At 37.4% G+C, this 22,630-nt stretch overlaps 1 protein-coding gene across 1 annotated transcript; it reads right to left on the bottom strand.

Annotated features, from left to right (window-relative positions):
* Positions 1-1,775: 1,775 nt before the first annotated feature.
* Positions 1,776-21,410, bottom strand: gabrg1 (gamma-aminobutyric acid type A receptor subunit gamma1). The gene is made up of 9 exons (XM_007235790.4): positions 20,843-21,410; positions 13,841-14,001; positions 11,507-11,574; positions 9,978-10,198; positions 9,556-9,638; positions 8,910-9,047; positions 8,155-8,307; positions 7,444-7,643; positions 1,776-6,330 (listed from the first exon to the last, which is right to left on the bottom strand). Exons 1-9 carry the CDS (start codon positions 20,902-20,904, stop codon positions 6,055-6,057), a joined length of 1,362 nt encoding a protein of 453 aa, XP_007235852.2. The 5' UTR covers positions 20,905-21,410; the 3' UTR covers positions 1,776-6,054.
* Between the last annotated feature and the right edge of the window lie 1,220 nt (positions 21,411-22,630).

Here is a 22,630-nt window from a genome sequence, read left to right as displayed (position 1 = left end):
TCTGCTCAGTGTAGCCAAAACAAAACCACAAACTGATGTCTTAATGTGTCAAACATTTTGTTTTTGTTTTTTTATCCAGAAGTCTGAGGAAAATTATGTTTTGGAAACCAGCCACTCATTGGTGTTCCAGTAGCTTCCAGATAATGGAAATTCTGTGACTTTGTGGTTCTTACTGTTGGGTTGTTACTAATCATCTAAACCAATTTCCTCTTTTTCAAGATCTAGGAAATGTGGCTACCCTTTTCAATAACTTGCACTTGCTTGAATAAAACAGTTTGAATGGATAATCTGCAATTGTTTAGTCATCGCTTCAAGAAACAGTTATTTAAACTTGTGTAAATTTACAATCATCCTCATACATCCCAAGTTGCACAAAAATCATTTCAGGGAGGTACCTCCGGACCTGGAATTGACCCCCATCCCCTGGCTATTTACCAGACATAGATATACTTTAGAAAATTCAGAGGTGAAATGAGGTTTGGGTGCCATGATGCTCCTGAACGCATCCTGTCCAGCAGGGAAGAAAAACACTACCCGTCCACACTAAACAATGATTGGCTGAAACACAGACTCTTAGCAGAGAACAGGCCATTCAGAACCCTCTCTGTTTTGTTAGTGCTTCATGAATATGCACACAAGGGGAGTGCCTTTCACTCCCTCTCCCTCTCTTTCACACACGCGATTGGGGAAAAAGTCTGGGTCCACATTCCGGGAGATTTTATCTGACTTGCGGGCATCAGCAAGCTGTTATTGATATGTGGTAGGCTCCCATAACTTTCAGGAGACTTGGCAAGTCTGCATCCTGCTCAGATATGCAGGGAGTGGACTATTGTACTGTGTGCTGGTCAGAGCAAACAAAGCTATCAAACAAACTGTTTGTATGAGAACACAGAGAAAATCTACCAGCATGATTATTATCAGGGAATTAAGAGACCATGGCAAGTAAAACTAATTGTACTGTTTTTCACCACTGAATTAATAATAAATGGATGTTTGTGTTTTCAGTGTTCAGTGTGTTTGGGTTTTCAGATTAAATATGCATTAAATATATGCATATGTTTTACACTCATTCTGACACATAAATAAATATACTGTTACATAAATCACTGTTAATTTCAGTATATTAAATCTTCTAAAAGAGTTAAAAGTTGATACACTAATTCACTGCATGACTTGAAACTAATTGAAGGCTTAAAACGTTGATCAGTGTCCTATTGCTAGACTAGCCATGTACGAAAAATAATCAAAAGCTTGTGTTGTCCCACTTCCTGCCTTCTTCTTACTTGCATTTCAATAAGCTGTTGAATATTTAACACGTAGAAAGAGCAGAGGATTTTATTCAGCTTCTTTTCAGGCACAGATTTATTTTCTCACAGTGTTGATTTGCTTTTTTTGTTTGTTTGTTTTTTTTTACACACTACACAAATCTATCTAACAGGTGATGAGCATGTTCGGGCACTGACAGAGAGCGACTGGCTAACGACATCTGGAACAAGAAACAGAGCGGATAGAAGAGCATCGCAAAACAAAGCCTGCATGGAATACACACATTAACAAACAAATAAATAGAAATAAACACATACACTCTCTCACACACACTCACAATCACCCACTCATACACATTTATATACTCTCACATGCTACCATGCAAGCCACCTGATGTTTTATTCTCATATTCAGAATAAAAGCAGTGAAGAATAGCTATGTAAAAGTGAAACACACACAAAAAAGGATTCAAGGATTAATGATTCAGATATGTTGGTTGCATATAAATCATTTGTTACTCACTTTATTCACATGCAACAGCTTCAACATTTTTATCATTAATTTCCAAATATCATTTGTGGTGCATTTTCATAATGCCTTAATCATCTATTTATATACACCTATAAATATACTGTAGAAATAGACTTTATTTTATACATACTCATTGCTATTAGAATCTGTGTACTGCATAGGGTGCGCTAAATGTTCATTAAGCACTGACAGTGACAGTGATGACACGTGTCATGTGATTCAGATGTATTTGTACAGGCTTACTACACACAGCACAGATCTCTACATCGTTTACAAAAAGCATCACAAGAATAGAGACTACATTGCAACGTGATGATATGTGATGGAGCTTTATCTATCACACACACACACCATACACACTCCATACACACTATTCCACATAGAATTCTGTAAGCAAGACAAATAAACTATTGCCCGAATCAGGTGGGATTAGTTTAACATGGGGATGAAACATATAGCCTGTTTGTCCTGGTGTCTGTGTTTCTCATTTGTTGCCCCGCCCTCCTTGTTGTCCTGTGTTTTCAGGTGTTTTGTGTTTGTGTCTGAGTATATAGCAGTCCTTGTGTTTGGTTTGTTTCTTCTTGAGTCTTGTGCATGGATTTATCCTCTGCATGTCGTCACGTTTGAACCTTGATCATGTTTGTATGTTATTTTTTGTTTTGCTGATAAGTTCTGTATTCACTTTACCTGTGTTTGTTTTGTTTCCTTGCTTTGTATTTGTATAGTTTAATATAAACACCCTGCATATGTTTATTTTTCTGCAAAATATTTGCACGTCATAAATGATCTTAGTATACATTAATGAGATGGGAGTGGCTACTCGATTTATGCACTTATTACGCTGTTATTGGACAGGATATTAGCAGCTACATGTTCATACATGTTCATAACGCATATGCATCTGCATTTAACACCTAAAGTTTACCACAGGTTTAAACAACTCGTGGTATCTGTGCCACGCATTGTTGCAGAAAAAAATACCTCCTTGAGCTGTTTAAGAAAAGCGTAAAAATTTTGCTGATGTTGGAGATGAAAAATATTATATTATGCTCGTTTTAGCACAAAAAAGTCTGACATCTTTACTGCTGTCCAGTAAAAAGTACTTTGCGCAAATGTGGGCACAGAGAAAAGCTACCAGCTGCAGCCAATCATGATTAATAACATGAAATTAGGAGATTATGACAAGTTAAATAATGTGTAAAGTTTTTCACCACTGAATAAATAATAATTACTTCTCACATTTGAACTGGACAAAATTATTACAAATTATTCCAAGGACGTTTGGAATAATTCTATAATAATTAATTACTATATTAATGAATTATAACCCCACCTCCTCAAGTAAACCTAATCCCGTTCGAATAACGCTTATTACTAAAATAAGGAAACGTTCTGACAATAGTGTTAGCAGACAACATACACACTCTCTTCCACATTTTTACACACACATACACAAACACACTCTTACACACTCACTGCTTCTGAAAATGACTACTGGTGAGTACATCAGAACAGCACAGTAACGCAATAAGATTGAATCATGCTTTAAATGTTACACATATAACAGACAGCTTAAACAGGGATTATACACAAAAAGACGCAGAATTGCCCACATTAAGAGTTCAATTTGAAGTACATAATAAAGGCATCAATGGCTTTGTCATAAGCTAACAAGGAACTGATGGTATAAATAGATTGAACAAGTGATGCATTGAATTTATATTTACATCACTTTCACATGAATATACTAATAAAATATACTTAATCAATATAACACAGGAGCTGCATCCCAAAGCTTAGGCTGCCTAGGCTTCTTAGCTGTGTGCACTAAAATGCTGTTCCAAAGTATACAGTCTAAATATGCAGCCAAATTTCACATCTATTTTGTTGACACAGCAGTGCTTCTCAGCCCTGAGTTACCCACAATCCCCTGCACACATACCACGTGAAAGTCTGTGACCCGAACACAAAGTCTCACTGGACTGGTATATAAGTGTGACTAATAGGCTACTACTTAGTATTAGAAGTCCCGCACTACCTTGCTTGCAGCCTCTATGCTTTGGATGTTTTAGATTGCAGCCACAGCTTTAGTAATCTTTTATTATTTTATTCATGTGAAAAGGATATACAGTGATGGGAAAAAGTGGGTTCTTAATATTTTGCATGTTTGTCACTCGTAAATGTTAAAATCTACATGACCTTGTGTGAAAAAAGTGCTGGTTGGACCATCCTTAGCAGCAACAACTGCAATCAAGCATTTGTGGTAGTCAGTGAGTCATTCACAGCACTATGAAGAAATTTTGGCCCACTCTTCTTGTTGTTATTCTGCTACATTGGAGGATTATTAAGGTCAGGCCACAGCATTTCAATAGGATACAGGTCAGGACTTAGTCTTTACTTTGTTTTTCTTTAGCCATTTAGAGGTAGACTTGCTGCTGTGTTTTGGAACATTGCCTATTTTCTTTCTTATGGTGGAGTCATAAACACTGTTGTGGGGTCTTTTGTGACCTCTTGGATTAGTCGTCGCTGCACTCTTGGAGTAATATTGGTCGACCAGCCACTCCTGGGAAGTTTCAGCACTGTTCCATGTTTTGCCATTTGTGCATGATGGCTCTTACTGTGGTTCTTTTGAAGCCCAAAACTATATAAATGTCTTTTAATAAACTCTTCAAGACTGGTAGATCTCATTTACGTTTTTTTTTCATTTGTTCATGAATTTCTTTGAATATCAGCATGATGTCTAGCCTTTGAGCTTCTTTTGGTCTACTTCGTTTGGTCAGGCAGGTTTTGTCAAGTGATTTCTTGATTGAGAACACGTCTGGCAGTAACCAGGCCTGGGTGTGTCTGGGTGTGAGAAATTGGAAATTGAACTCAGGTGTGATAACCAACAATTATATGTTATTTTTGAACTGGGGGGCAAACACTTTTTCACACAGGGCCTTGTAGATTTCTCCCTTAATAATAAAAAACTCATTTGAAAACTGCATTTTGTGTTTACTTGTGTTGTCTTTAACTAATATTTAAATTAGTTTGAATATCTGAAACATTTAAGAGTGACAAACATGCAAAAAAAAAAAGAAAAATCATGAAGGAGCAAACACTTTTTCACACCACTGTAAATATTTTAAATTAAATAAATTCAACCCATTACCATTTTGTCTCAGTGTATCTGACATGTTTTCAGGGCTGGGTGAGAGAGAAGGAGACAGTGAGAGACAAGATCTGCTTTCACAGAGGAATATTTGAATTCATTACCCACAGGAATGCTGATGAGTCATGAGATAACAGGAATGAGACGCTCATGAAATGATTCGCCTGCAGAGAGCAAAGCTGCTGCGAACAAAAGGACAGAGATTTACACTTTAAGTTATTGCACCACACTAAAGAAACAAGTGTATATGAATTATTATACCAGTTATATGAAGTTTAAATGATTAGTGCAATGACATGAGAGGCCTTTCCATGTCAGTTATTACAGTGTTAGCATTAGCCATATTTTCAAGTTGAGTAGGCTGTAATTATTAGCTAATTCCAAGAAAATGGCTTAAGGGCAAACCTTGAAACATCAAAATTTGTTTCACAAAATTCTAAACTACGTATGCTTTGGTTTGTTAAGGCGCAAGTAAGCTGAAATACTAGTGTATATACAAGTAATTATAGCTGTGCCTTTACAATAAAAACTACTAAATAGCTATTATTAGTGGACAGGCAGATGTTAGTAATTTTTTGTTCGATTCAAAATTCAAAGAAGCAGTAACTCTGTTTACTTGGCAATACTGAAGCTGAAAAAGGTGCAGAAAATAGAAAGAGGAAATGTTTTATCTGTTCTCTGGAGGTGATAAACAAGACTATTTAAAAATTATAGCCTTTGTTGCGCCATCGGTCTTTTAAAGATTGCTTGGCACTAAGCGAGGCAGGTATTTTTATACATGTTTCAGGTGCCTTGCAATTTATAATGAAAGTTCTATCATAGTAATGGATCAAAAATCTAAATTTCAAATGTCACATGTGCCTCCTCTGTCTTTTCTCAAGAAACACATTCTCACCCTGTAACCTATTTAACAAAACACCAAAGGCTGAAAACACATCCTCCTGTAAAACATCCACCTGCAGCTTTGATCCAGTCACCCTCACTGAGGACTGGTGATGTCGAGTACTGTATCAAGAGGGTGGAGAACTTACAAATAATTTCCAAATGATTTCCAAATATCTCCTACATTTCAAACCTCAAGTCCATCCCTCTAATGAACTCTACTTTTACAGGTACAGATACCCGATCCAGTAGACGAGGTTGAAGAGGCCGAACGCAGTTGGGAAGAATATTCGAGAGTAGGAATCAATTTTCGACACGTGAACGTGCATTCTGTTCTCACGCCACGCCCCTGAGCGACAGTCATCAAAGCAACAGAAAAAACTGGTACAGTCTTTCCCGTCCAGACACTCGTAGGCATAATCATCGTCATCATGGTAGGGGGCGATGTTGTTCATCTGCAGCAGAGACGTCCCAGGCCTGATGTTCGCCATGCTCGATTTCTAGCGCAGGGGAAAAGCAAACAAGTAGTTGCGCAGTGTTTTGCATATGTAATAGAACCACAAAATACACTCACTGTTGCAATAACACTAATGCACTCTAAACTGACTCTGGGAACAATGTAATCAAGAGACCTGTGTATAAAATAATAAAGAATAATTAGCCTTTTAGTTGGGATGGGCAAAAAATAGTCCTTAAATAGTATCCGGATATCTCAGGGTATTTTTGTAATAACATTATTCTTGCTGATATGACAAAACACTAAAAAATATTGCAATAATTTAAAGATTACCAAATAATTTGTGTTAATGTACCACAAAAAATATACATATATACCCAAAAAACAGTAATGCTTCATAGTCCATAGCTAAAAAAAAATGCAAAACAGACTACTTTTAAGGATACTGCTGTTTAAAGAATATGGATTTATTTATTGTTTCAATATTATGAAGATATTAATTTGTACAACACAATATGGCTCACCCCTACCTATCCTATCAGTATCTCATTTTAATAATAAATGCAAACAAGAGCTTATTGGTTTATTTTCCTGTTAATTATGTTTTAGATATGTAAAACGCTTTGTTGTCAATGTAAAAAAGGGGGCACTGTACAGGCATGTGTCCACTAATGCAAATGTGTGAACATGTAAATATCTATGAAATGAAAAAATAAATTTTATAAATAAATTTTATAAAATGTTACACACACACAACCATTCTTTCATTAAAGCAATCTAGTATTTCTACAGTCAGGAAGTGGAATTCATCATATGAGCTACCACAAAAGGACACACATTTCTGGACAAGCTGAGAGACACAGAACTATTATATGTTTTTTTTTATGTTTTCCCACCTACATACTGCAGTAAACAGCATGCAAAGCCTGAAGTAGGAACAACAGATGTGCTTTTCTTCTTTTTACAGGTAATATTTTGTATCTCTTAAGTCAGGGTAACAATGCTAAATAGTGTTATTTTGCTTGCTATTTAAAGGTCAATTGAGAGTTTATTTAGATGATTTTAATAGGTAATAGCCACATGTTAACTTATACAAACTATATATATGTCTGTTTCAGTGATCAAAAGACAGTAATTAAAGGGCAGAGGTGCTCACCGGTGCACTGTTGGTCTTGGTCTTCTTATTCTGCCGATTGCTGGTGAAATAGTGCAGTGTTCCGTACTCCATTAATGCAGCAAATGTGAAGATGAAGCACACAGACACAAACAGATCCATGGCTGTCACATATGACACCTTCGGCAATGACTTCCTGGATATGGTGCTTAGGGTTGTCATAGTCAAAACAGTTGTGATACCTGTGGCAATAAAACAAATGCATTAGTAACTGAGCTAACAAAAATAATGTTATAACATACTATACAACTATATCTTCATATTATCCATACAATTTTAATTAACTATTTTTGTGTGTGCTTTGCATTTGTTTTGTGTGTATCATTAAGTCTAGCACACTGCTTATCCTCCTTTAAAGGTTTCATTCTGGTAATTCAGATAATTTATTTTTTTGAAAGATGATTCATCATGGAATGTTCACATTAAGTAAAGGGCAACTGGTATTTTCACATTAAAAAATAGAATTTTTTTTTTGCCCTGACAGTTATGTTGACTTATATATACTTTGTTTCTCTGTGGTCCAAGAAATTCATTCATTATTACCTTGACTGCCTGCTCCTATTGGTGGATTACAGATATGAAATTGATTACTTTGTCTTTGTTTTTGCTTTTGACCATTCTGCCTTCTACTTCCAAACGTATGTGTTATTTGTGTGTTATTTTGTCATTTCTAAAACATTTAGAGTATTGTACCTAAAGATGTTCTGGCAGGAACAGCATCCTTATTGATCCAGAAGGAAACCCAGGACAACACTACAATCATGCTGCAGGGGATGTACGTCTGAATAGTGAAGTAGCCCATCCTCCGGCTCAGGGTAAACAAAATTGACATCACAACATAGTCCCCTACAGTAATAAAAACAAAATCATCAGATATCAGTATTTAACATATATATGTATGTGACTCTATAGGCTTAATATAAAATATTAATCTTTAAATTCTTGTGAACTTGGTACTAAAACATCTAATAAACATTTCATACTTCACTAAGCACAATAATTGAACTAAAATTCAATTCTTCCTTTAAATGGTCTTAAATCTCCTGCCTTCATGTTAAAGGAGTATGTTAAGTGAACTTGAAATTGCTTTGTTATTTCAGTCATAAATGCCTCAGCATACCTCATACATAGCAGTGCTATTCCAGTAATATATGTACCCCAGTAGTGCTATTCTATTTATACATTTCCTTCAGCAGTGTTATTGTATTAATAAATGTTCTTTAGCAGTGCTATTACAGACATAAATGTACCTAGTGCTATTCTAATCATAAACATTACTTGCTATTAAGCCACCAAATAACCATTTAATACTTCACTGAGCACAATAGTTGCACTAAAATGCTATTATTATGAACTGAAATGCAATGCTTATTTTAAATTGTCTTAAACCTCCTGCTTTCGGAGTGCGTTAAGTGAACTTGAAATTGCTTTGCAAACACATCACACACCTGACTGAGTATGAGCAATGCCCGTCGTGTTCTGCAGACCTACAAAGGCAAACTGGTAAAGTCTCCAGTAGCGCTGGTCTGCTACCTGAACAGCACGGCTGTGCCATTTGTATTCAATCTCATTCTTCGGATATCCATCTGGTTAGAAAATACACACACACACACACACACACACACATACACACACACAGAGGTTACATACCAATACACTGTCTCACAGTAAACCACACAAACCCAAGCCCACACACTCAGCTATACAGCACAGTACACACACACACACATACAAGAATGGCAGGATGGCACAGAGGCATACAAGATGGCCCACTGCTTGTCGCATGGCATGCCTTTCCCTCAAACCTCTGCCCACAGTGGTTGATGACATATGAAATGCTGAGGGACAGTGCATTCGGCGGATGCATGGATGACAATGTAAAGGCGGCTGGAGAGGGATGAGTATTCTGCTGGAGGATGGTACGCTGTCCTTCCTGAATGCGTGGTTGAAGGCGATGTTTGTTTAGCTATAAAAGGCGGTGCATGAGGATTGGTCAGCTGACAAAGGCAATGTGTGGGGATTGGTTGGCCAGCAGCGCTCAGAGAGGGCCTGAGGCTACGTTACAGGTTGATGGTAACAGTTTTTAACACCTACAGCTCGAAAATTCCAGAGGACACGAATGTTCATCCATAGGAAAGTTATGCAGCTTAAGGTAGCATTCCGCATTAATAGTCAACCTGACAAAAACAGAATTGTAAAAAGGTAAGGAACAAAACTGGAAAAAAAACCTGAGGCGGACAACTTCACTTTAAATAGCACTCTGATGTTTGTATGATGTGTTCATGTGCCCATACATCTAGACCTATATCTAGGCATACAGTTTTCTATTTACTTAAAACTGACAAAAAATGACATGTTTTAAAACACTGCATGCTTTACACAGACAGTAGGGGCATTTTCTCTTTACAAAATCAGGTGCTACAAGACAAGAATACAGAAGCACATACATTAGCTGCACAAACAACAATCGACCAACGAGAACGAATGCATGAACAATATGGCTGCTGATGACGCACCTCAGAGTGTACATCACCCGTCCGTTACTCCACAGACGCAGGAGGCGATTGGGTGTGGTGATCCAGTGGGCGTCAGATTTACGGGAGTTGCGGAAAAATGTGTCAGGAATCCAGATCTTTCCCACCATATTGCTGTTTAGCATGAGCACCTTCATAGAGCTGTTGAACTGTAGCCGGCTGTCATACCATGACTGAGCAAAGAAGATGTCTATAGTATATTCCTGAGGAACAAAGCAACAGAAGCCTTTTAAACTGCAGAATTCATATTAGTGTTGTCACAATTACAAAAAATAATAGCATTATAAGATTAGAATGTAAGTTCTTTATGAATCAGCTAAATCATTAGTTTGTGTGCCCTACTGATAAAGAAACCTATTCCTTTTAACCTAAGGATTAAACAATTGATGTGGAACGGTTTATATATAAAAGCAAAAGGTAAGCAAAAAAACCTCTAGTAAACACTGTTCAATAATGTGCAGTAAATCTACCTACTGATATATAACTAGAGTATACACTGCTGTATAATGTGCAGTAATTTAAGCAATCTACTGATATATAACTGCAGTATAAACTGCTGTATAATGTGCAGTAAACAAAGCAATCTACTGATATATAACTGCAGTATAAACTGCTGTATAATTTGCAGTAAACAAAGCAATCTACTGATATATAACTGCAGTATACACTGCTGTATAATGTGCTGTAAAATGATATATATCTGTATATAATAATGTGCAGTAAACACAGGTATCTACTGATAAATAACGGCAGTCAACACTGATTTATAATGTGCAGTAAACACAAATATTTACTAATATATAACTGCAGTAAACACTGTTGTATAATGTGCAGTAAATACAGCATTCTACTGATATATAACTGCAGTATATACTGCTGTATAATATGCAGTAAACACAACTATCTACTGATATAAATCTGTAACAAGCACTGCCGTATAATTTGCAAGAAACAGAAGTTTCTACTGATATATAACTGCAGTAAACACTGCTTTATAATGTGCAGGAAACACAAATATCTACTGATATAGTATAACTGCAGGAATCACCACTGTATAATATGCAGGAAACACAGATATCGACTTATACATATAACTGCAGTAAACACTGCTTCATATTATGCTGTAAAATTATATATAACTGCAGTAAACATGGCTTCATATTATGCTGTAAAATGATATGTAGCTGCAATAAACACTGCTCTCTATAATGTGCTGTAAACAAAGATATATAGTGATATAGTGATAAATTATATATACTAATTATAGTAAATATAATACATGCAGTAAATTCTACTTTATGGTAATATATATATGAATATACAGCAGTAAACACAGCTGTATGATGATATGCTTTATGTAAATGTAGCTGTATGATGATAAATAGTTGCAGTTCAAATATTCATCACATGCAGTCAAGCAGTCAGTTGTTTAATTTGTTTTCAGGGAATTTACACTTTTACGCACCCCACATGTGTGTGTGTGTGTGTGTGTGTGAAGGATATGAGCTCACCATGTTGATGGGATCCACTGGACCAATGCTGTTCACATACACTGCTGCATCTATTAAAGTGGGTTTCACTGCAAAAACATAAAACATCTAATTCCTCTTTGTTCCTGTATATTTACTGTATGTACTGTTAATATTGTTAATGAGATTAAATTATCACAACATTAAATATTTTTTAACAAAAGCTGCTTTTATCAACTCTAATAATGAATGATTTTAATTTACATACAATAAAATATTTTCATATTAAAGGACATTTAACTTTTTTCATGTTTAGATAAAAGTTATACTTCACCAAGTCAAGCACTTGTTACATATTAAAGTGATTATATGTATATACAGATCTGTGCAGAAGGGCTCATTTGTTACTGAAATCACCCACAGGCTATTCAAATCCCATGCGCTGAATAAAATTTCTCTGTAGCTTTGCATCAAACTCAGTAATCCAGAAAAATATTCATATGAAAATAAACAGCGAGGTATTGTAGATGCCGCACCACTTCCAAAGCATCCGAGCAAAACAATGCGGCTCCAAAGCGATGATGAATCACAGTAAAGCCCACAGTTCCTCCTTACACCCCCTCTCTCTGCCGGCTCTGAACACTAATGAACTCCACTCGCCTTTGCTCTCTCTCTCTCTCCTTCTGTCTCTTTCCAACTTTCTCTCTCTCTGTCTATCATTCTCTTTCTCTCTCTCTCTCGCACGCATCTCTCAAATACACATAAACATACAGATAAAGAAAGAAGATCAATACTGATTTGACTCTGTTGTGCTCTGACACTGCAGGGATCAATTCGCCTAAACAACTAGGCTGTGGTCAGCTCAGCATTTTCCTGCCAGCTAATAGTGAGAATAAGAGGAACACAAAGTACCATTGTGCAATAATGTTCCTGAATAGAGCAAGGAATTATATGAGGAAATCATTAGAAGCAACAAAAACTGCTTTATGATCATGCTACCGAATATTACAATAACACACAGGGCTATTAAGAGAATTTTATGTTATTGATGATGTTTGTCTGCTACTATTCAGGTTGATTTGACTGCAAATTAGACCCTCATTCTCATGTTTTAATAGAAATATAGACATTTCCTTCTATTAGCTTTTGAGTCGTTCTGTTGAACGGGGGCCATCTGCATCCATAATCTTTGATAAGATTCTTTTAGAACAAAAATGCTTTCAGTGTGTAAAGCTATTAGCTTAATTTCTGTTCTATTCTTGGTAATTTCTTAAAGAGTAAAATACTATTTTTACTGTTACTCATTTTTCATGAGTACATGGCCACTTTCACATGCACTGATCAACATGACATTTATGTCTAAAGTATCACTAATTAACTAATTGTTTTGTTTTTTCAAAGCTTTATTATTCTAAGAACTATGTTACATATAATATACTTATATTATATATTATTTTATACACATAATTTTTCAAAGTTTTAAAATGTATGTGTTCCCCTTTTTTACAACGCCATCAATTTACAATGCCATCATAATAAATGTTCTTGTCTTTAAAAAAATAATTAATAACTGTTGTTTTAAATTAAATCACAGAGTGTAAGTGACATCACTTGTGTCTTTTGATAGGCCAGGAACAGAAATACAAATTCCCACAATATTTTAAATGATTTATTTGACACTTTTTCATGTTTTCATGTTAGACAGGGTCCATCAAGCTCTACCCAACCACTCCCTCATGCTGGTGTGCATTAAGGTTTTACCACTTTTACATTCGTTGTGGAGATCTGAGGCTATTTTAAAGTGACATATATATATAAACCGGTCACATATTGTTATGAATGTGGATCCCACTATTAGGGTACAAGAATACTTTCTAAGTTGAAATGACTGAAAAGAACAAACAAATAGGTAGAAAAGGGTTTGCATGAATTCCAGCTGTTGCTAAAATATTTCTATAACATCCATGCATTTATGTAATCACAGAATTAACTGTGCAATCTGTTCCCTTATGGTTCCAATTCGTTCTTGCTTGTCAACTTCATTTCTAGACTGTGTGTATAAACAGTCTTTTTTTTAATAAGCTACCTGAGCACTTTCAAGGTTATCAGTGCCATGTTTTAAATGTCAGGGCCTCAGAATTGTACCAATGACGTGGAGCTACTTAGAGCTTGTTAATGGTGTAAAGTTTGCTTTTTCTTTTATTGGACAATGCTATGCCCCTGTTGTCTGTAGAGCATGTAGTGTTCAGAACAATTTGAGTAGAGAAGGCCCATTGTTTTTGGAACTGGGCCCTTGATTTCGTAGTGATTTCAGCTGTGTGACCGCTAGCTGTTCAGGAGAATGGGAGGCGATCCAAAGTCGCAGTGATAACTTACCTCCAATGTCTGGCCGCAGTTTGTTATCATATCCCTGCAGTAATTTATTCAGAATGAGGGTGACGTCGCTCTCATAAACCTTTGGTGATAGAACCCAAGTTTTATTTATGGGAACATCCTCGTAATCTTCTTCCTCAGCTTTACTGGGCCCAAATGCCATGCTGATAAAAAGGAGAAAGAGAGAGGGGAGAAACATGAGGGGGAAATCAGAAACAGCCAGCAGAGTGTTAGGTATACTGGGAGAGAGAGAGAGAGAATGTGTGTGTGTGTGAGAGAGTGTGAGAGAGAGAAAGATGAATTAGACGGAATTGTTCATTTGCAGAGCTCAAGCTCAAAGAACAGCGACCGTTAATGAGCTAAGAGTGACAGACAGGGAGAAGAGTATGAATGTATGAACAGATAAAAAACGTCATCTGTTCTTCTAAATGAGTGGAGCCCCTGGGACGGCAGGTCTGAGGGATCTTTTAAGCGAGTGCAGTATTAGCGACGCAAAGAACAGAATCTAATAAAAGAGTGCAATGATTAATGAAGATGGGCTTTGGCGAGGACTGTGAGGGAACAGCTGAAGGTTAAAGGTTTAAATTATCACCCACAACGCTCTCTCTCCTTCTCTTTCAGTTTGTGCAAGTGCACTGTGCTCTGGACTTAGTTGAAACATCACGGTGGGACAAATATACTTAAAACAAATGCATTTTTTAAATTCTTTTTATATAATTTCCTAGCCTGCCAGCTCATGACCATAGAAACGTCTTTTTGCTCAGTATCTCACTTAACGAAAAGACTCTCTGCCAAAAACCCCTTCAAATAAATCACATGACTCAAAAACTCTCAGCCTCAGGCAGCAAATGGCACAGCTGGGGTTTAAACCTTAATCCCTGGAACACGGCACTCTTCTCTGCTATAATATGTTTGATGTCTGGGCCAATGAAATTTCACGATATGCAAACTTGAATGTGCGCTAAATAATTGCCTCTTTTTAAATAAACGTAATAAACACTACAAATTCAGTCTGAAATATGCTGCTTAGACTATAGACTACTATGCAATATTCAATGTGACATTAAAATATAGAGTTTTTATAGAATTTTACTAAATTACTAAACATATCTACATTCATAACATAAACTTTTATCCCACATTCAACATTAATGCAGTATCAGAATCATTTAACTCTTTCCTGACATGTATCTTTAACTTTTAGTAGGACATCTTTCCACTGTTATGACCTGCTGTAAACGTGATGCATAGCCAGACACCATAATCTGGTAACATTCCTGAGGAATCTAAGCCCATTCCCCATAAACAATGGCCTCCACTTCACTAAATTTTCTTTGTTTGCGTGCTGCAACACCTTCTCAAATACCACAAAAGATTTTTCTGTGAATTTTAAGTCATGCCACTGTGAAGGCCACTCCAGAATCTTTCAGGATTTCATCTAAAACCAAGCCATGGTGGACTTTTAGCAATGCTTTGGACAATTGGGCTATTGAAAAGTACAATCTCGCCCAAGCTTCAGCTTCCGCTTAGAAGGCCTGATGCTTTAGTAGATATTTCTAACATTTGACAGAATTTATCTTGCCCTGCACAAACCAAAGGAAACAAACCAGCCCCAGAGAATCATGCAGTCAATGCCACACTTTACTGTAGACAGGGTGTTCTTTTCACAGTATGCCTTATTCCTTATTCCTCCTTTAAGGCATATAAAGTTGATCCATAGGACTAAAACGTATTGATGATAGCTCACATCTGAAACAAGCACTGGAACAAAACAGGATTTTTCAGATATGTTTAGATTAGAAGCATGTCAGAATCAGGTGGATTCAATCAAGTATCAGGAAATTCGATTAGAAAACACCCTGCCTTTTGTAAGAAAGTAAAAGACTGCGAAGCATTGGACCTTCCAACATGACAACGATCCTAAGCGTACCTCAGAGTCCAGCAAGGTTTGATTTTTTACAGGCACCTGACTAAACACCACAGAAAAAGACAAATCTAAGATTATTTGTAAACTGGATGCCATTGCTCATGAGAAATCGGCTAAGATTCTTCAGGATCGCTGCCAGAGGCTGGTGTCTGGCAATACATCATGTTTGTAGGAGGTCATAACAGCAAAAGGGTGCCATACTGAGTATTAAACATGCTTGTCATGACGGGATTTAGTATTTTGGAGACCACATTAGCCAATAAAATGTTGTGTTAAATATCAGGAAATCATGTGTAACAGTATATTAGTTGTATTAACTTAAGCTATTTATATTGTTATTGTTTGTTTGGGTTATTGCAAATAGCTAAAAGTTTGTATTTGTAAAATTTTCTATTGCTACCCCGCACATTTTTGTAACTACTATTTTATTATGTTTTCAGGGAAACACTGAAGATTATAGCAATTTAATATAATGTAAATTAGTCAGTGAGTGTACAGCTTGTATAACAGTGTAAATGTGCTGTGATAATAACTCAACACGCAGCCATTATGGTCTTAACCAATGGCAACAAAAAGGAGTACACCCCTAAGAGAAATGGCCAAATTATACACAAAGTGTCAATATTTAGTTTGGCCTCAAAATAGTTTTTTAAAGAATTGCCTCAACTCTTTTGGGCATTAAGTTCACTAGATCTTCACATGTTGCCTCTGAAATCCTCTTGCACTCTTCCATGACAACATCACAGAGCTGGTGGATGTTACAGACCTTCCGTGTAAGGATGCTCCAAATTGCTCAATTGGGTTTAGATATAGGGGCATACTCAGCAGTATACATACATACATACATACCAGTCCGTCCCCCACATTAATCTCTATATTCCTCAGTAAAGCAGCTGTCATCTTAGAGGTGTGTTTGGGCTCATTATTATGTTGGAAAACTGCCATGCAGCCCAGTTTCTGAAGGGAGGGGAACATGCTCTGCTTTAGAATGTCACAGTACATGTTGAAATTTAGCTCCACAGTGCTGGAAGCATACACATAGACCCAGACTAAGATGCTACCACCACCATGCTTGACTGCAGACAAGGGACAGTGGCACAATTTGGCCATTTTCACTTAGGGGTGTACTCACTTTTGTTGCCACTCACTTTTGCTTTTCATTATTGTATGTGTGTTGAGAACATTTATACTGGTATACAGCAAATTTAAGCTGTATACTGACTACCTTAAATTGTTTTAAAGTATTATGTCTTCAGGATTGTCCCATGAAAAGATAATATAAAATATTTTTAGGGGGGTTTAATCACTTTTGTGAGATACTGTAAGTACATAAATATAGAGGCTTTCCACCAGTTAAAATAGCATGTATAATAAATGTCTGACAGAGATTTTGTTGTGCATGATAAAGCTAATAGATTCTGTTAATGAAGAAAGAAAAGGAGTTTATCTTTCATTCTGACTCCTCATTAATTTTGTCATTATTACGCAGATTAATTAAGAATCATTTTAGTGAACACCATCTGAGCACTGCATTGCCTAACTTCTTATCTATTCTGCACAGAAAATAGTAATTTAATTGGAGATTAAAAATGCTTTATTAGCACTCACTAATGATGTATTAGGGCAGAAGATCTTTATCTGCAGGAAACAGTTTAAAGGCAGATAAATTATTGCATGATTAGCATGCATATAAAAAGCTGTGCTTAAGTGTCTTGCGCATCAAGAAAGACATATAAGAATGAATGTTAACTAATAAGCATCTGTTCAACAAAAATAATGATTAATTGCTGTCTATAAATTGCGATCCATCACTTTTGAAGGGAAACCAACCTTAGGTTTAGATAGAGATCATTCTATAATGCAGACCTTGTAAAAGACTAACAGTGAGCAGAACAGAAATTGTTGGTAAACTAGTGTTCTCAACATATCAATATCACGGTGTAGGCTTACAAATTAACTGAATGGGCCTCACAAGCACACTCTTAACAAGGAAAGGATAACTGCAATGAGGCCTTATGCTAAAATGCTGCATAAGAATTCTTGGGTACATATAGACTACTTATTGGCTTTCTTCCACCTAGGGTCCCTATAGAACTGTTTACTCAATAAGTGTGAAAGACGCTTACACAGCTCACACAAACAAGAGGGTGCAAACACACACACACACCTACTTATTCTAGTATTATCACAAGGCCAGTTTAAATGTCTATTAAATCTACAAGCTGGAACAAATTCTCACACATAATAATTAACAATACACAAATTAGTCATAAAGACAGGCAGTCTTATTGTGTAATTGTCCTCTATGTTACACTAAAGGTTGGCCTCCTAGACAGGGATTTGGCCTAGACTTGAACTAAACAAGATTCTCAGTGGAAAGGAAAATCCAGTCCAGGACTAAGCCTAACCCCTAAGCAGGAACAGGACAGCTACATGTGTAGATACCAGCTTATCAAACATTTTCTCTGAAATCAATACAATGGTTTTAATAGGGGGTTTGTGCTTCTTTGCTTCAGTTACTTCTGAGAAAGCTTAAGATTTTCAAAGACCGCCATAAGGATTTGTTTGCTTTCAACCACAACCGCAAATAGTGAGGTGAAGTGTTGATGTTGGATTATTAGCTCTGAATCAGAAACAGCACTTGAACACAATCTGACTGCAAATATATTGAATGGCGCACCATAAATACCACAAACATGCAATCTGACCACTCCACAGCACACTGCATTACTGCAGAAAATAATGCTGTCAGAAAATAATGTATAGGCACAATTTTGTGTATCAAGGCACAAACAAGATAAATAACATGGAATCAGTCAGGTGTATGTGGCCAATGCACTGAAAAAAAATCAGCAGTTATGTTCACTAAGTAAAGGGTAAGAAACAGGGTACCACAACAGTGGCAGTTTTCTGAGGGTGGGATTTACACCCCTATAGCTAGCTAGCACATTCCAGTGGCAGTGCACAAAATGAACAATTGTTTGATGCAACAAATGACTGATTACACTGGAATTCCACCATTCATGTCATAAGATAACAGTATGTAAAGTGATCATGAAGTGTACATTTAATGTGAAGGAAGTGGCTTGAGAACACCCAAACCTGTATAAGATTTAAGGTGTCATCTTGTTATTGAGGTTGATCACTGGCCAACTTACTCATGGCATGGCGAGCTAGGCCGAATTTTGGGAGTTGTGGGGGCATTTATGATTCCTCGATCCACAGTGTCAAGTGTGTACTGGGAATACATCATTGAAAGTTTTAACACCCATGACATGTCCCATGACATTTGGAATGTCAGTGTAGAAGAGATGTCTTGATATTTTGGATTTAAATTAGTTTTTTCAATTACTGTATTAGTGTAAAGGAACACAATACTGCAGCTTACTGACATCTTAAAACTTGTATAGCTTATGAATCTTTGTACACTTCTTTAAACTAGGTTTTAATTGTGTCATGGTGTGTTTTACACCCAGCTGCCGAATTTCAGTGTTCTATGTATTGTGTGTACTGTCTGTGTTTGAACCCCATGATTGCAACGTAAATGCTGATGCTGATCCCAACTGTGAACAAATGCCTGTAGTCTCAGAGAGAGTGGCAGCTCATAGCAGGGGGTGTAGGTGGATGGATGAAGGAGGAGGAGGGTTATGCTGGCCAGTCCTGTAAAACTGACAGAGATAAAAGATGGAGCATGTGTGTTTCATGAGGTACAAAAAGATACAACCCTCCTAGCTGAAGAATTCAGCCCAAGATCAGCATTTGTTGGTAGCTGGTTTCAGATGGCCTAAGATGGTATTTGAATGTTAAAATGTTGAAATTGATGAAAATCTAATCATATACATAAAACATACTTAATGCAGGTAACCATTCTAGTTAACGAGTTCTTGACCAGCTTGGTTTATGGTACATTTGGGACATTTTGGTCATCATTGGCTATGCTAGTCTTGAGGGTTGAACAGTGAGGTCCTGCTGGTCAGCAAGTTTGGTTTTCACTGATCATGCCATTTGGGTTTTGCACCAAGTTGGTTGACCAGCATAACTAAATGCATACTAACATCTAAGCAGGCCTTTTACTGTTGGATCAAAATGGATGAAAATCTGATCATCTGCATAAAAACAATCCTTATGTGGGTAACCATGCTGGTTAACAAGTTCCTGACCAGTGAAGTTTATGGTCAATTCAGTACATTTTGGTCATTATTGGCCAGGCTAGTCATGAGGGTTGAACAGTGAGGTCATGCTGGTCAACAAGTTCATTTTTTAACGTTCATGCTATCAGGTTTTGAATAAAGCTGGTTGATCAGCATGACTTGAGATAATTTATACAACTAGCTTAGCTACCTTGGTCAGGTTGATCATGTTTGTAGACCAGCTAAATCTAACTTAAATGTAGACATCCCCACATTATGCTTAAATTATAGTTTTTTTTAACCATAGTATCCAGTATGCACTGGGGCATGCTGTTTTGGGCTGTTTTATGCTGTTTTTTTTTTTTTTTTTAAGTTGTTTTGTTTTTTTCAGCAGGGCTGTATCTGTGTACGGAGCTCGTTCAGTTCTCACGTAATTGAAGAGGAGGAGCCGATATGAAGCGTTCAGAAAACGAGCTACACTTTACATTTTAGTGAGCTCGTTTTTGTCCAGCATGGCCTGAAGCGGCGAGGGTTTTTTAGCTGAGTGGTTGCGGACTGAAGTCTCCTCAAGGTTGTTTGCTGGAGTGACATTGCGCCTGCTGTCTTAAAGAAACCAACAGAAGACAACATACAGCGCGCCGGCAGGGAGTCGAGAGCAGCTAATTAGTGAGATAACGATACTGATACGATACAGAAACTTCGTCTGTCTCTGAATAAACACCCGTGTTCGGCTTTAAGGCATTTGAAATCAAGCGGGAAACGTAATTCAAGCGCAAACCTGCAGTTCACCTTCAGCAAAGACCCTAAAACAAACAGCTACTTAGGTTAGCTACTGAGGCTAATGAGCTCGTTATTAGCCAGTTAGGTTAACTAACTTAGCTAACCAGCTAGTTAAGTAGTGTTTTTGTTCCGGGTCTCGCCGCAGTTTTGTTGTTAAGGGGAACTTACCAGAGCCGCAGCAGCCCGGGCAGCAGCCACAGCAGAGCCTCTCTCCTCGGGCGGAGCTGCATGACCACAGCGGACAGACTGGAGCCGTGAGCGGCGGGGTCTTCTAGAGACGAGCACCGGGAGGAGAGCCGCTCCTGCGAGGGAGAAGCAGCGCTGAGCTCCACACGACACCGACTGGAGCTGGAGAAGAGACTGCCTACATGCAGCCTATGGGGTCTGAGGTCCAGAGAGAAGATACGGTAGAGAGGGAGGGAGAGGGGGAGCGCGAGAGAGAGTGAGAGATAGAGAGGGAGAGAGAGAATGTGTGTGAGAAAGAGAGAGAGAGAGAATGTGAGAAAGAGTGTGTGAGAGAGATAAAGAGAGAGAAAATATGTTTGAGAGAATGTAAGAGTGTTTATGTGTGTGTGTGAGAGAGAGAGAATGTTAGAGTGTGTGTGTGTGAGAGAAAGAGAGATAGAGAATGTAAGAGTGTGTGTGTGTGTGTGTGTGTGTGTGTGTGTGTGTGTGTGAGAATGCGGGATTCCGCTGATCGTGGTGCTGCTGCTGCTTCTTTCTCAGCCTTCATCCATCCAGTTGATCTGCTGAGTGAGACTGACTCCATCGTTCAGGGATTTGAAAGAAAGAAATAAAGAGATAAAGCCGACCTGAAAGAAAACAGCTGACTATTTCACACCTCAGAGACTCAGAGTCTAAATCGAAATGTGATTTATAGGGCTGAGCAAAGGTCCTTTTAGCTGGTGTTAGTTATTTTACCAAGTGTTCCCTCTATCGTTTTACTACGATACACACATTATAATAACTATATAGGAGCCATATGTATTATATTTTCTTAACTTATAAAATTATCAGGATGTGTCATCAGATGTTTAGGAACCATGTACGGTTATTTTTAAGCCTGTAGTGATGTTCTTCTTTGAGTTTCTGTTACATAGCTGAAAATCCTGCCCAGTGCCCAATCCCCAGTCCTATCTCCACACCCCTGATTGCCAGGTATGAAACACAATAGTAGGCACACCACAGCATACTTCAGCCATGGAAGTGAAAGAGTGATCTGGATCAGCAAAACAGCATTAGATTCTCCCCAACCTAAAAAGCCTGATTAGAGACTGATTAAAATGTAAAGACATATTGGAAATGAGTTTGATAGATGGAGACAGCTTAGAGCCCAGAAGGATTACATAACAGATGTCAAGCTATACATTTTTTCCTAAACAGGTAAGCAAATTAGCTTTGTTTTATCTGTTAAACTGAGTCATATGTTATCAGGGTTTTTGAGGTAAGTCTGTCCAACACAGCCATTGGTGCATCAAGCTAGCTAATAGTCAAAGCTAGCTAACTAACTCAGTAAAATGGTTCTGTTTATGTTGTATCTTCCACCCCAATACTCCAGAAATGTCTGTGTGTGTATTGGTATTCAGCGTTGTGCTGCAGAGCCTCAGATATTCAAACTCCATGGTCAAACCTGGCTGAAATGCCAAGGCATTGTACTGACTGCTAAAAGTAAAGGTCCAGATTTATTTTTAGTTCAGCAAAGAAGACCTTCAAAAAAATCGAACAAAAAACAAGAAATAGTGTGCTCTTGTCAGGGACGATTTGAACACTAGACAAAATAAGCAGACACCTACGGTCCAAATGAAAGAGGAGACCAAAGAAAAGATAGATTGAATACAGTTTTGATGTGAAATAATTTTCTGAAATATAGATTTGCTATGTTCTTCACTTCTTCACGTTTTTCACTTTTTAACATGATTTCGTGATGAATGGACTTATGGAATGCGCCTTGACTTG

The sequence above is a fragment of the Astyanax mexicanus genome, chromosome 7, assembly GCF_023375975.1.
Source record: "Astyanax mexicanus isolate ESR-SI-001 chromosome 7, AstMex3_surface, whole genome shotgun sequence".
Taxonomy (NCBI): Eukaryota; Metazoa; Chordata; class Actinopteri; order Characiformes; family Acestrorhamphidae; genus Astyanax; species Astyanax mexicanus.
The sequence above is the reverse complement of the archived record's forward strand: the minus strand, read 5'-3'. Positions and strand labels throughout refer to the sequence as shown.